This window comes from Centruroides vittatus, unplaced genomic scaffold (genome assembly GCF_030686945.1).
Source record: "Centruroides vittatus isolate TY-2023 unplaced genomic scaffold, ASM3068694v2 contig_882, whole genome shotgun sequence".
Taxonomy (NCBI): domain Eukaryota; kingdom Metazoa; phylum Arthropoda; class Arachnida; order Scorpiones; family Buthidae; genus Centruroides; species Centruroides vittatus.
In genome coordinates this window covers 4129054-4145768 of record NW_027122574.1, presented here as the reverse complement: position 1 = coordinate 4145768, position 16715 = coordinate 4129054, and the positions used below count along the sequence as shown (strand labels likewise).

Here is a 16715-nt window from a genome sequence, read left to right as displayed (position 1 = left end):
GTGTAGGAACAACTTAAATTAAGAAATGAAATTAGCTAACAATTAAATTTACATTGTTTGCTTTAGAGAGCGAAGAAGCAAAAAAAAACCCTCAACATGTTCTGACCCAACCTGACAAACGTAAGGGGGTGGGGTAAGATGGGGAATAAGTTTTGGTGGGAGTGTGAAGTCTTTAACTGTTAAAATAAAATAAATTTATAAAAATATTTGCAAGTATTTTGTTTCATCATAATTTCACAATTTCTACGAAAACCGGACAAATTAATAATTACTTCAAACAATGAATTAAAAACCAGACTGTCCTGGTGAAAACCAGCCTGGTGGCAACACTACTTGAACCTGTTATCCTTCATGTAACACATACTGGTAACAGGTTCAAGGTATGTTGTTGACTTCATCCTGGTGTTGTTTGGATGTAGATGTTTACCATTTAGCAATTTCAGCTAACAATATTAAATTTGACACATCATTAATATGTCCATTAAATAAAACTTCAAATAAGCCATTATTTTACTTCCTATATGAAGTAAAATAATGGCTTCTAATGTATAGAAATCAAAGACAAATGTAACGTGCAGGTCCAGTTTAACACTACAAGGCAAGTTTATTTTTGTGTACATACTACTTTACATTTTGCAAATTTAATCTAAGATTAGATTAGCAAAATCTAGCAAAACTAATCTAATGTTTAGATTTGGCATAATCAGAATTTTCATTATTGGTGTTTGCTTTGTATCTAGTTGTATATGTTAATATCTTTGTTTGATAATGGGTTTCCTTATTACTAGATTTGTCACAATGGTTGACTCAACAGATGACAATTTACACTTCCTTTAATATCTTTTATTTAAAATTCATTTGATTTTGGGCCTTTAATCTCTCTCCAGCCAATTTTTTACAACTCTTTTCATGATATTTTTATCTATATAAACAATTTTAACAGCTGTTTTTTCTGAAATATAAAAGTACAGTAGAGCATCGATTATCCGACTCAACTGGGGTTGGTCAGATAACTGAAAAAACAGATAACCAAAAAGTATGAAAAAATACATTATTAGTATAGTATATTAGTATATCCCATGTAATTAGTATATTACAGACATGGGCAAATGTGGCTCTTTTTGAGTTACATGCGGCTATTGCTGAAAGTGTTAATTTCTGTTTTTTATTATTATTTTTACAATTTTATTTTTATAATTTTGTGAAAATATGTTTATTAAAAAATTCAATATTTGTTTTTTATTATATAATATAAATATAATAAAATATGCAATAAATATCGCATGCCTTACCATACTATCCACCACGACAATACAGAACTGCAGCTCCCGTGCATTTTGCAAAACCTACATTGCGGCTCCCACTGAACTCTTGCTTGCCCATCCCTGGTATATTAGTATATCACTATTAACCTGTTTCGCGTTGAATTTTCATCGGTATTAAGCCTAACAAAATTTTTTAAAAAACAATAATCGTCGCTATTGTATCGTTAAAAATTATTTCTTTATTTTGCACAAAATAAATACAGTACTGTACTGTATATTGAAAAATATAAAACAAAAAAAATATATTCTGGTTACATATTTTACATAAAGTAGGCCTATACATTAGAAAAAGAAGTCCAAAATTTTCTTTTGCTTCACAACTGACACTTGTTTTTTTGCTGCTAAATCTTGCACACATTTTAAAAACAGCAATTGGATAGCATCGTTAAATAAAATTGAGCCTCGTTTAAATACTGGCCTCCCTTTCATGGTTGAGTCAATGTTGCCATCTAAAACATGCAAAAATTTAACAAAAATAATATTAAAGTAGCCAAGACATAGCCAAATATTGTAGTGCCACATCACTAGCGTACATTTGAATTTGCTGACTAGAACACGGTTGGTTAACCGATGTGACGGTTGACGGGGGTCGGATAATCGATGTTCTACTGTACGTGTGTAAAATTCTTTTTTCTGTTTCTTTATTTTTATTTATTATATTATGTTATATTTTTTTGAGGGGTTGCACAAATAAAAATGTTATTCAGTGTGAAAGTTTGACAAAGAGACGATAATCAATTAGCTAAAAATTTTAATTGTTTTTCCTGTTTTAGTTTTTGAGAAGAATAATAGTAAATATTAAAATGAATATAGCAACAAATTTTTCAAGCATTCAAAATAATTATGATTCTTTTATATCTTTTATCTTATTATTCAATACTTTAGGCATTTTTAATTTCTTATTGTCAGACTCTTTATTTTAGTAGTATAAATTTATTTAATATTAATTAGATTTTTATTAGATTATAAATTAAAATTAACTTATTGAATTTATAGGAGAAGTAAGCACACTGTTGTAGCATATAAAGATGCCATTTATGTTTTTGGAGGAGATAATGGGTAGGTTAATAAAATATCAGAGTTATCTAAAAATAAAAAGTTTTTAAAGTTTTATTACATTATTCATTATTTTTTAGTAAACATATGCTAAATGATCTCTTGAGATTTGATGTTAAAGATAAATCATGGGGAAGGTAAGTAGCAGTTTAATTTTTTTTAAGTTTTAATATCTTATTAATTTATTATTAAATAAAATCATATCTGAAAATATATCATTACTGCTGTTAAGTATTATTCTTGATATGGTGCTTTTCTCAATTCAGTGGAATTTATTGATATCTCTATCAAGTAGCATTTTGTGATTTTGATAGTGGATAGTTTGTTTTTAATTAAAAAAATAATAATTTACAAAATATTACAAAAGTATTCAATGTTTTATTTAAAATGACACTTTTTGCTATGATGAATTTGTAACTTTATGATTTTTCCTTTTTTGATATTTTATGATGTTCAAAATGAACATTTTTGAATAATTAATATGAAGATATTTCTTGAATTAAACTTTTGAATTTTAACAAAATATTCTAAACTTTTTGTTTCTTGTCAGTTTTGTATTATTCATGGTTTTATTCAATTATTAATTTAGACTGTCAAGAATTTAATACATTTATATTAACTTTAATATTAATTAATTGTCAGTTTTTCATTATTTTTCAAAATATGCACTTTCTTAAAGCAAGGATATAGATTTTAAAACTATTTTGAAAATATCTACAAAATGTTAAAAACAAGACAAACTAAACCAAATGATCTTCAATAATTATGAAATTTTTTTTATAAACAACAATGTTAGCAAAATTCAGATTTTGCAAACATTGTTATCATGTTAGCAAAATCTGAATTTTGCTAACATGATAGAAGAGCAGATCAAATACTTAACTTGAAAAATATACAGAAAATATTTAACGTATTTTTCATACATTTAACGTGGTTTTATGGTTCAATAATTACTTGCTGCAAGTTTTAAATAAGTAATATAACATGCAATGATTACAATACTTGTATAGCAAATAATATGAGCATCATAAATATTTGATTTTTTAAAAATATTTCTACAATGAAGTCAATATTAACAACTTAAAAATTTGTTTTGTTGAAACTGTGCCTTTTTTTTCTTGTTTTGTTTGGTGTCATGACCTGGTGACTTTATAAATACTTGGAGTAGTATATTCAACACAGAATATAAAAAAATTGTAAACAGAACAAGTTCACTACTGAAGAAGAAAAAACATCTTAACGAACTACGAACTAAATTTCTACTAAACGGCTACCCACAATGAATAATAAATAAATGGGAAAGTAAAATCTACAATAAAAGACTGGAAAATAAACAAAACAAAGATAAAAGCAGATTTAGATACATATCCTTCCCCTACATTCGTGGCTTCTTCGAACAGGTAAATAAAAGTTTTGATAAAATAAATATAAAAACTGGCACCAACTTATAGAAACTTACAAAAAAGAATCTGGCAGACTAAACCTGGTGTAAATAAACAACTAGATAAATACAACACTACTGATGTCGTTTACAAAATACCTTGCACATGTGAGCCACCTAAAGCATACATTGGAGAAACAAAAAGAAGATTGGAAACAAGATTAAAAGAACACATCACAGATTTAAAATATAATAGAATAAACTCTGTTTTTTATGAACATTGCACAATTCATAACTGTAGCATAGATAAAACTGATGTTAAAATAGTGCACAGGGAAAAAAATTGGTACAAAAGAAAATTTAAAGAAAGCTACGAAATTACTACAGACAAAAATAATATCAACAAGAACCTAAGCATTGAAATTCATAAAAGCTGGTTACAACTATTAAATAGAATATCATAAAAAGTATATTTATATAGTTGTAGGCATGGCTGTGTGCAGCATTCTGGGAGGGAGAAGTTACACGCTGTGAGACATGTGGGGGAAGCAGTCAAGTTAGCAAGGAGGGGAATGTAAGTGGGAAAACGTAGTGTGGAAGGTGCCAGACAGATGCCCACCAGATGCAGCACATGTATATTACGTAACAAACTGAAGAGGGGCGAAAGCCCGAAACGTGTCTCTGTAAAGATTATGGATTAAATAGATGAATTTGCCAAGTCTCTATAAATTCACCAAGTTGTGACACCAAACAAAAGAAAAAAGAAAAAATTTAAAAATTCTTCAAAATCTTATTACAAGGGCTGAAACAGTTTCTTTAAACAAGTTGTCATCTTTCAAACAAAAATTTATATTTTAATGATGTATAACAATACATTTTTTGGAAAAGTGACAAGTAATTTGTTTATAAATTTAATGTAAATTAATGTAAGCATAATGAATATTACAATCAAATATATAATCTAATAAATATATGTAATAAAATAATAATAATTTTTGTTGTAAAGCTATTTTGATGCTGTTTTCTTTATAGGGCATTTACAACAGGAGTCCCACCAGCTCCTAGGTACCATCATTCTGCTGTCATTCATGAAAGTAGTATGTTTGTCTTTGGTAGGTAATCCATCAAGTGTGTAAAATTGATAAATTTGTTGTTGATGTTTTACTTTAAATATCAAATATACATTAATAATAATAAAATTTTAATACTTTTATTTTGAAAATGCTTAATTAGATACATAAAGATGTAAATAATATGCATTTATTTGTAATTGATAAAATTTAAAATTTAATTTAGTCTTTGATGCATTTATGCCTATTAAAATAATTTATAGTATCAAACAGTTATGGCTGGATGACTGAGCAGTTAACATGTTGACTGGAAATATATCTATTGTATTTTTATCTGAAATGCTGAGATTTGTCAGTGGATGGTCAAAATATTTTCATGTTTTCCTTGGTAATTTGTATTAAGCTATTCAAGTAATTAAAAATATTGGCTATATATGCCATTTTAACATACCAAATAACCAAATATAATTTTTAAGACTTTATAAAAGTATTTCTATCTTTATTTTGGAAAAAGACCAACAATTCATTCTTAAGTTCTAAAAATGGACATAGCACTTTACCCCTGAATAACAATCTTAATTCATTGTGCAAAAGCAAAGATTTATACTGAATTTCCATGGATATTCAAATTAAAAAAAGCATCTTAAATGATCTTGACTTGATGAAATTTAACATATTTACAACTTGGTCTAGTATAGGTTTTAACATTGCCAGTAACATGTTTTTGAAAGTACAGATTCTCTATGCAAAAAATGTTGCTTAGATATATGTAAGTTTCTTGTCTTTGCATGGAAACAAGAGTAGTTCACTGCAAAATGCAAGTTACTTCTTGTGTGTATTATAAACTGTGGATTTATACTAACATTTATTCAATCATGGTTTCAGCTAGTATACCACTTTCATAATTTAGTGGAACACTTGTTACAAGTTTCCAGAACAGTCGTGTTCCATGGAACACCAGTTAAGAACCACTGCTCTAAAAAGATACCTAAACAACTGTCTAAACTCAAATGCCACTAAAACTGTGAAATATCTGATAATTTTATCCACAACTTAGAAGTTTATATGACACATTCTGTAAGTCAGTTGACTGCATGTTGCTTACTCTTTTCAAGTTTCATTTTCAAAATATGAGATATACTAGCTTTGATTTAGCCAAGTTTATACTACAGTAAAACAATTCAAATTTTATTCTGCTTTATTGTAATATAAAGTTCTTCAACATTACATTACAATTATTACATCATAATTAAAACATCACATCTTCAGCTATAGTATTTTTCAGGTCTTCTTTATTTATTTTTAAGGATAACATTAATGCTTCAAATATTTGATTCTTAAACTCTTTCAACTTTCTTCTCGATTCTTATAGGAGCATTAAGTTAGAAAGGTTAGAATTCAGATTAAACTTTAAAGGATTTAAAGGATTGAATATTTAAAACATTATTTTATTCGTGAAGATTAACTAACGTAAGAATGTCTTGAAAGTACTGGGGATGAAGTATGTTATGTGTTAATTATATTATGTGGTTTTCCGATAAAATGGAATATAGTTTTAAATTTGCTGATGGAAAACATTGACAGTTAAAAACAAGAGAAAAGATCTGTTATTTAAAGAAATAAGATTAAAGAAAGTTTAAGATTATTACAGAAAAAAATTAATAAGATTACAAATATGAATGTATACTAGGACAATATTTATTATTATACTTGTAGAAGAAATATCAAAAACCTGAAGGTATGAAGTGAATGAAGATGTGAAAATACTTTTTAGTTTTGGTGTTTCTTCTATAAGTGTAATTAATAAGATTATTTAAATACTTTCAAAATAATTTTCATCCTTAGGCTTTACATCAAAAGCAATGAAATAAATTACTGGTATTTGAATTAAGAGACAGTAGCTGATTTGATGATAACAACACTACAGCCAATTTTATCCAGTTGCACATTATTACTTTGATCATATATTATTAATAATTAACTTGTATTGTTAATTTATTATTTCTAATGTGCAAGTAACTGAACATGAAGTTAAATTTTAGTGTTGTGTTTTCTGTGGTATATTGGTCTGTAGGCAGTGATGTCAGATTTATTTGCTAAAATAAATTTTTATGGTCATTTGAAAGAAATTTGTGGACTTTCACAAATTTTTCTGTAAAATACAGCAGAACATGTTTATTATAAAGTATATAAATAGAAGGAAAGACAAATTTCTTAAAGAAAAGTTGAGTGCAAAGAACACTTAAATTCAATGATCCTGTGAATCCAAACACAAACATGTCTGCAGAGGCCTCACACAGATATAACTGTGCTGCAAACAAACAAAATTTCGATTTTTATTTATAAGATATTTTACATAATTTATTAATAATCAAATTGATTCCCTCATAATGATAAAAGTGGATGTTGATTAATTAATAAAATCTCAGTATTGATTTTACCTTGAGTTAAAAAAATAATTTTTTATGATCAAATTTGGGTTTAATATATTTTAGAAACACAAATAAAAATTTTTATATACTAAGAGTTTTTTTTTTTTATTAAGATATTATTGAGACATTTTATTTATTAAAAAATTATAATTATTTTTTATGTTTAGGTGGTTACACTGGTGATATTCATTCAAATTCAAATCTTACAAATAAAAATGACTTATTTGAATACAAGTTTACCTCTGGACAGTGGATTGAATGGAAATTTGAAGGAAAGTAAGAAAAAATTTGAATTATTTTTTTCTTTCAAAGCAATTTTAATTTCTTTTGTTATGTAAAATTTTTTTACCATATTTTCATGGATTAACCAGCATGATATTGGAAATTAGATTATTTTTTCCTTTCATTTTTATCATCAAGAAACAATTTTAATCTTTTCAAAATTATTCTAGAAATAGATATTTTACAATAAATCATACAAATTCATGAAAATTACGTAACGTCATTGTTCATTCATGCAATATGAATACATTTTGAAGACTCGCCTATACAGTTCCATCTCATTTGACCCCATCAAAATTAGGATATAATGCCTGCTTTCAATTTTCAAACTTTTTTCTTGTAGGCCTATAAGAAAAGTGAATACAACATAAGTTTTTAAATTCTACACTTATAAAGATCAAGGTCATTGATTCTATTGTAGATGCACGTGGTGAAGAAAAGAGTCTGACAGAGGGATAGACAAAAAAAATTAAACTCTTTAATTTTCACTCGCGTTTGATATAATATACAGGTTCTCGTTTGGATTCCGACACTCCTTGTACAAACAGTTTTAATTATCAGACACCTGCACAGAATCATTAACCTTAAATCTTGCAACAGAGGGTTGACCAGGATACACAGTGCAACACGAAAAAAAAAGATTAATCCGAAAATTAACTACTTAAAAACTAATTATACTAAAGGAAAGAGGAAAAAAAAAGGATAGATGATAGGATAGAAGAAAATAAAGAATGAGACAAGAATGGGTACCCAAATTTTAGTTTACGACCTCATGGTGGTGACTAGAGCTCAAACCTTTATTTTTCGATGGTACGAATCTCTGTTGTAGAGTTTGGATTTTTTTTTTCTTTCTCTTGTTACTCGACAAACTTCCGGAGAAGTTGTTGTATAAAATGTTTGAGATCCTATCTAGTCTCTACTATATTCGGCTTACTACCTCTTTTAAACGTTTAGTCGGTGCTAAATCGACCTGGAGACCTTCGCAAAATCCGTTTGTACCGCTCGATGTCTAAGCCAAAAGTGACCCCTCTATCTCCTCTTTAGCCCCTCCAGGCTACCCATTCCCTTTGTCTTACAAATCAGGTCATTGCCACCCACAGAGAGGTTTCCAGGAGTAGAAGCCAAGAACAAAGGACAGAGGAAGAAGGAAAAATGAAATATATATATATACAAATAAAATTTACAAAAAAAAAGTATGGTGTAAAACCACAATTCTCATAGAGGATAGTGCCAAAACATTGACATTCTCTACAGTTTTTTTTTTATAGACTTTCAGAAGCTAGTCCTTATGTTTTCTAAGATTTCAGTGCAGAAATTTTAATATTTATGCAGGTATAAATGCAAGAAAGTTGGTCTTTAGCTTGGAAAAACATTTATATCATTTAAACTATCGTTAAATACTGTGGCTCTATAAAATTATTCTGGCATTATACTCCACTTTTCTCTTAAAAATTGAATATTCATTTGATTTGGTCTAACAATACTTTTCTACTTTGAAAATGATGTATCTACATCACAAGATGTAGTTAGGGCATACAGAAGAGGTGCTATTTTCTTTGGACTTAAATCAAAAGTTTCACAGGATATTGCTTTACCCTAAATTACATCATTTATGCCAAAAATAATTTTCCATTTGGGATTTCTTTTGAATCACATTTTAATTTTTTCTTTAAAGTGGCTCCTACATGTCCTGTTAGAATGTTGATTTTATTAATTAGCAACTTGACTACATTGATTGATTTATTGAGATGAAGTCTTCTTTCCAACTTGGTAATTGTGTCTTTAAGAAAACATAAATTGGCTTTAATATAGGCAAGTTCTTGCTTGATTTCTTTAGAACTGAAATGTACACAGAAGCTTTAAGATTAAATTTTTACAACTTGATGTATATTGTGAGTATTGTCAGCATAGTAGATGACAACAGCTAGCCATGTACCCCAACATATCAATAAAGGCTCTGATAAAATGGGCACATAATTGTTTTCATAATTATATGCCCATTTTATCAGAGAATTTCACACAAATTTCCATAATTGTTTTAGAGTCTTTACAAAAATTTTTTTTTGCAGCTGGCAATCAATTTATTGGCACCAGGAAACATTATGTGAACAGTTTCACAAATTTTATTAAATGCATCTGTTAATCTATATATTTTGTATATACATGACAACAAAAAACATGCTTTTAAAAATCCAACAATGAAATTTACTAAATAATAACATTTTCGATCAGTTAAACTGATCAAAAACATTATTATTTAGTAATTTCATCGCTGGATTTTTAAAAGCATGTTTTTTGTTGTCATGCATGTGTTAGAAGGTTAAATGGGTCATTTTGGTATAAAACACTTTTGGCGCATTGGCTTCTTTGAGTGTATAGCTAGCAGTATCAAACACAAAAAGGAGCTATTGTAAGGCATTCCATTTGGTCACAAAATTTGTTATGCATTATTTATGCATTTTGCAATGTTTGAATGATTGGTTGCTTCTATGAACATAGCATGGAGCAAATATTACTTTCAGTTGCTGTTTCTACACTATCATATGTATGTCGACTATTACATTAAGAATGTTCCTACCAAGTGCATCTGTAGTTTTGTCAATAGGATAACCACAAATATTTTCCTTCAATGTTTGGTTTGATTGTATTGATGATTTTGTCTGATACTTTTTCATTTGTATATTTCTCAAGGAAATTCTTAAACACATCATTGTTGAGCTTGTGAAATAGAATGTTGACAGCAAAATTTTTTAATTTGTGAAGAAAAGAATTAAGTTTTAACATCATTTAAGAGATCTTGTGTATAATCAAAGAAACAACAATTATCTTTAATACATTTTTAAAATTTAATGGATTATTTGCTGCTACTTTTTTAAATCCAAGTTGAAATAACCTGATATTTTTGGCTTGATGTAAAAATTTAATTTTACTCTTTTTTACTTATAATTTTCAGCAATCAATAAATAAATAATTTTTAAAATATTTAACTTACTTGAAAGCCAATACCTTACACTGAAATTTTTCATATTACTAATTTATGATCTATATATATTTTAGAAAACCTGTACCTAGATCTGCACATGGAGCAGCAGTCTATAATGGTAAATTATGGATATTTGCTGGATATGATGGAAATGCTCGATTGAATGACATGTGGACTACATCATTACTTGGGGATAATAGAATTTGGGAAGAGGTGTGTAATTATTAAAAATTATGAATTTTTATACCTTATTTTTAAAACATATATTGTAAATTTATTAAAATTTTGTAAACATATATAACTTTGTGTAAACATTGTGAAAACATAAAAATGCTATCAATATTAATAAGAATACTAACTCTACTAATGGTATAGTTAATATTCATTTTAATTTTGATACTAACAGTATATCCAAATAAATTTATACATACATACATATTTTAGTACTCAATTGCTTTTTGTTCTCCCTATTTAGTTCTTTGGAAGTAAGTGTAATTGCTATGAAGAACTTATCTTACAGAAACACTTTTGATGGGTAATGTAGAATTTATTTTATAAAAAGGAAAATGAATTTTAGGCTATTTATCTCTATTTGGTCCTTATTATACAATTTCATGAAACTACAGAATAAATTACAGCAACATTAACAACTATTTATCATCCTATATATACATAAAAATTAGATTACCTGAATTGATGAGTTTTTTACTGGTAATGAATCTAATTTAAATTTTTTTAAATTTAAATACCTTTAAAATGAAATTCTGACACAGCTAAAAAACAAAAAGTTATTGTATGTGCAGAAGAGCACAGAAACAACAAACAGTATCTAATGACATTTCTATTGTTTTTCTAACTTGCAATTAAACAAGCAATTAAAATGCATTTCAAAATAGCAGACAACAATGCATTTATTCAATATCAAGATTGTTAATGTTTTATTTCATTTTAATAGAGAGTAGTAATTAGGAACTTATCCATTTTGGTCTGTTTCCTCAGACATAGGATATTCTTAATTTACTATATTAGGAATACCAGATGTGTTGAAATTTATTTGTAAATGTATTTCTAGATTTAGTTTTGTCAGGGAACTCCTATGTGATTGATGAATGTTCTTAAAATATGAGAATTTTCTCAAATTCTACACTATCAGAAGATACTCATAAGGCTTTAATCATAAGTTTACTTAACTGAGACAAATTTCTAGACTCTCAAATCTGGGAGTATAGCATAGTTTCATTTGTTTGTAGGTTCATTCCCTGATCCCATGACAAGATAGATTAATAGTAAGCAATAACTTACAAGTAACTTCAATATCTGGAATTTCCTGGTATGCAAAACAGTTCAACCTATCTATAAATTGTACAGAATCTGCATGTAGAGGATCTAAGTTCTGTACCTCTAACCAGATATTACATGCTTGATGCCTACCATTTACATAACCATCCAGCTTTTTACAAGTAAAGTTCTCTTAAATTACCTATTGTTTGCAGATTCATCCATGTATCACTTACAACAGTATCTTGACTTTTCAACTTCCTAATTGTAGGAACTACAAAGTCTGATATTTTAGATATCTTTCTCAGACCTGTTTCAACTCCTTCAGTATCAAAGAGCTCTTTCAAATCTTTTCCAAATCTATTGCAATGCTATCATATGTTTCTAGTCTAAACAATTATTATATCATTTAATTTGAAAATGCTGATTTGACCTTTTTGTTATCTTTGAGATATTCTGAAATTTCAGTATACAGGTATACCTCACCTTATGTCAGTAATTGGTTCCAGGAGAGGCGATGTAAGTCAAATTTACTTGTCACTAGGCTAAACCACAAATTACCATTCCCAGTTCTGTAATTTATTCTTAAATGCATTTTTAATAATGTATGGTTAATAAGAATCTATTTTAAGCTTACAAACAAATAAATTTTAGTTTTTAATATAGTACAGAAAAAAGTAATCTAAATTTACAAATACATGTACTGTACATGTTTACAATTTGGTGATGTCTACAGTACATCGTGGACTCTTTATTTGTGAATGTGGTTTCTCTAAGACATTATAAAATAGGATGATTTTTTAAGGTTAAATAACAAATACAGTTATTAAAATTATTTTGCGATAGTAGAAATAAACTAATTTATGTTAAATTTACCAATATTGAGTGGTGACAACAACGCCAAATGGTAGATATTGGAACTACCATGGAAAATGCCAATAATGAGCACTTAAAGACCACTAAATAAGACGACAACACAGAAATACAGATGTTTTCGTGTTTCGTTCTCTAGGATTTATGATGATTATATTAACATTTACTATAAATATACATATTTTAATATGATTTTATGTGCTTTTAACGCTTTTCTAGTGATATTATGACTTCAATATTTGTGGCAGATGGATGTAAAATTGAATAAAATGACTTAAACTTGATTTTTATTTTTCCAAATACTTTTTTGACAAACGACGTATAATCAAGAACAACGTAACTTGAGGTATACCTGTATATCCTGGAAAAATATAAAATGTTTTAAAAAATTGATCAGGAAATTTAAATTCCACATTAGCAGCATGAGGAAGTAATATTCTGATTATTTTTCTCTTCACAACAGTATATAAGCTGAAAACAAAGATTTTTTTTTTAGGCAATCATTTATATTCGGTTTTATTTATTAAAATATTTCAGAAAATCAGTAGTTTACAATAAAATCAAATTAATGTGAATATATAATATATATGCAAAATTTTTAAACTTTTAAATAAATACAAAAAATAATTATAGTTATATTTTACCATATTTTTGTTTTAGATTCCTCAAAAAGGTGATTGTCCTCCAACATGCTGCAATTTTCCAGTTGCAGTTGCAAGAGATAGTATGTTTGTTTTCTCTGGCCAGAGTGGTGCTAAAATAACAAACAGTCTTTTTCAGTTCAACTTTAAAGATAAAACGTAAATATCTTTAATAAATAAATAAATAAGAATTATTTATTATTCATTTTCATTTTTATAAATACTGTAGATTATAAAACAGTTAGATAAATGTTATATACAATTAATGTCATATAACAGATATATACAAACTATGTTACCAGTAAAACCGTAAAAATAAAAAATTATAAATATATTTATAATTTACTTAGATATTCACTTTTATATACTATAGACTTTTGATTATCTAGGATCACATTAACTGTTGTCACAAATCACTTTGACTTATCTGCTTTGCAGGCTGTTGACCAGGAAGAGGGAAAGGGTGATTTACTTCCGTGGTGTGTTCAGTTTATTATGAGTAACTATGTGAAGTGGTTGTATCTGTTGCTCTCTGTGTTTTTTTTTACTGCATACATGATTTAAACAGTACTAGGTTAACTGGAATATTTTTCCTATCCATCCTGGATAATCGAGAGTCTAAAGTAATTTTATTAGTAATAATTGTAAACAGACCATTATTATAGATAAATCAATCTCTCTACAAGTTATATGAAATAATGATTAATCATGACTAGCATAATACAGGTAAAAAGTCTACACATCAATAAATTACACATAAAAAGTATACTTTTTAAAATTTACTAAGAAATTGAAATTTATTGTTCTGTTGTTCTCATTAACTTTTATATTGATTAATATCCTTTATATTGATAACTAAATATAAAAGATATATTGCTTAATCTTTAAGTTATAATTTTCAAAAAATATGAAATTAGTGAAATTATTTATATAAAAGACAAAAACAAACCATTGTAGTATATTTTCTTGTGTTAATTAAAAAAACAGTAAAAATATCTTATAATTTCTATAGCATAATATTTTCTAAAATAAAATAAAGAAAGCAATATTGCATTTTATCTAAATAATAATGTAATATTGATTGTTAACTGTTTATTCAAATTATAGCTGTTTTATTTAAGAAATGCGTTTATGTATAATTTTATTCTTTACAGTTGATAAATTGGAGTATGAATAACTAATGTCTAACAATATTGAAAATATTTTTTATATAAATTTAAATTTAGAAATCTCTCCTGTTGAAATAGTCATTTTTTGTTTATAATGAAAGATTTTTGAACTTTGAGTAAAAGGTTAGTGTTTGTTTTTCTGAAATCACCATTAGTTATTGATATCCAGATACTTTTATTGATTATTTATGTAAAGTTCTTTCTAATAATGAATTTAATTTGTCTAAAAAAATCTAATTAATTAAAAATATGTAATTAAATTCATTTGTTTGGATCATATTTTTTTAGAAAATTTATGTAGCAATTGCAGTTTTAGCAACAATGTACAATTTTAACCTGTGATCAAATGTAGTAGCAGTGATTTTCCACACCTACTAGTTTTTTATGGGCATGTTTTACCAAATTAATTTTGCTTTAAATTAGCTGTGCTTCCATGATATTCTCATGTACATGTTATCCATCTGTAAAAATTCTTGTCAGAAAAAATTTTACTGCTTCTCATATATTCTCAAAATATTGCTGCCTTATACTTGCAATTGCTTACAATTTTTCTTTATCGTCATGTAATCACATGTCTAAGGCAGCAATTTTATGCTTAGATGTGATTTGTGGAGACCCGATATTATAAAAAATGATATCATAGACGTCTGTCATGAGTGCTTCAAGAGTTAGGCATGATATCATGGATGTTTGTCAGCTATGCATGACATGACAACAACATGGCAGTCTTCAAGTCACTATTACCTTGAACATTTCTCTCTGTAAGATATTCTGGGCAACTATGATCTTCAACAATTTAAATATTTTGCAGTTTTATTTCATGTCCAAAAAATACAGAAAAATCATTTTCTTGTCCTTCTAAGAAATATTATCATTTATTTCCAGATGAACTCATTTTGCATTTGCCCATTGTCACGAACAATGTCCCTTGCAATGTCCTCAAATGCAGAACAATATCTCAATAAACTAAACAACGTATGGCATTGAAATTTTTTATGTGCAGAGAAGACATATTACAGGATTTTTCAGAATTATCAAATTTGAGAAACAGCAATTATTTGCAGTGTAAATATGTGAAAAATCAGTCTAAAATTGCTGCCTTATGTATGTACGGTACTGTACATTTGTTAAAAAATAAGTGCATAAGATAATGGGTTAATATCAAAATAAGGTTAAGTGTACAGCAATAACTTTTTAATATTGGAATTCTATGAAAACCTGCTAATGAATTAGTTAATGGTTATATCAAAGAAATGAAAGAATAAGAATTATGAGTACTGTGCAATATTCTAAAATCTCTGTTCAAATGCAAACCACATAACTTTGTATTGCATTTACCATTTGAATTATAAACATTTTTTGTGATTAACTTATGTACTAACTGAGATTTATATTAAGATTAATCAAGATTAAAATATATAATAAAATATTTTATATTTAATTTCATTTAAACAGTTGGTGTAGGATTTCAACAGAACACATATTAAGAGGTGCACCTCCACCTCCTACAAGAAGATATGGTCATACAATGGTAGCATTTGATCGTCATTTGTATGTTTTTGGTGGTGCAGCCGATAGTACGTTACCTAATGACTTACATTGGTAAGTTATATATTTAAGATTTTTCTATATCTATTATCTATATTACTAATTTTTTTAAATTTTATAATTAAATATCTCATAATTTAATGTAATATATAATTTACTTACAGTATTATTTTACATTTTATAGTTTTGATTTAGATAGCCAAACATGGTCCATAATTCAACCTTCACCAGATAGTGAGGTTAGTCTGAAATATTTAACTATTATTTTTATAAACTAATATTTTGAAATTTCATTTTTTATATTAATTAACCATAACAGTATATCTTATTATTAATAATGTTGATTTGTGTAGAAAAGAATTTTATTTTGTTTGATCTTTGTTTATTTTGATGGACACATGGTTCTATGCTTTATTAAAAATATTCTGACCATTATTATGTTGGATTGAGTGAGATATACTCAGTTAACACTGGTGGCTGTGTACTATGTCGGACCAAAGTCAAGGCATAGTAACCAAAACAAAAATTAAAGAAGTGTATCAGTGTGTGTGTCTGTATTCAGGAATTTCCTCACAATATGACATGTATTCAATATAGTGACCTTCTGTAGTGTGATGTATGTGTGTCTATTCAATTCTAATGTGCCCAGGCTTTTGTGTAGTGTGTGGGGTACGACA

General features: G+C 27.2%; 2 protein-coding genes across 2 annotated transcripts in view; both read left to right on the top strand.

The window, feature by feature from the left end:
- The window catches only part of LOC136983516 (uncharacterized), a 345314-nt gene that overhangs the window by 185870 nt on the left and 142729 nt on the right, over positions 1 to 16715 (top strand). The gene's annotated exons all lie outside the window — the stretch shown is intronic.
- Lztr1 (Leucine zipper like transcription regulator 1) overlaps positions 1 to 16715 on the top strand; it is a 64760-nt gene that overhangs the window by 24848 nt on the left and 23197 nt on the right. Inside the window, exons 3-10 of the mRNA XM_067280268.1 lie at positions 2322 to 2384; positions 2462 to 2518; positions 4795 to 4874; positions 7432 to 7540; positions 10604 to 10742; positions 13341 to 13480; positions 15946 to 16092; positions 16223 to 16277. Coding sequence (XP_067136369.1) covers positions 2322 to 2384; positions 2462 to 2518; positions 4795 to 4874; positions 7432 to 7540; positions 10604 to 10742; positions 13341 to 13480; positions 15946 to 16092; positions 16223 to 16277 — 790 coding nt within the window. The remainder of the gene's footprint in view (positions 1 to 2321; positions 2385 to 2461; positions 2519 to 4794; positions 4875 to 7431; positions 7541 to 10603; positions 10743 to 13340; positions 13481 to 15945; positions 16093 to 16222; positions 16278 to 16715) is intronic.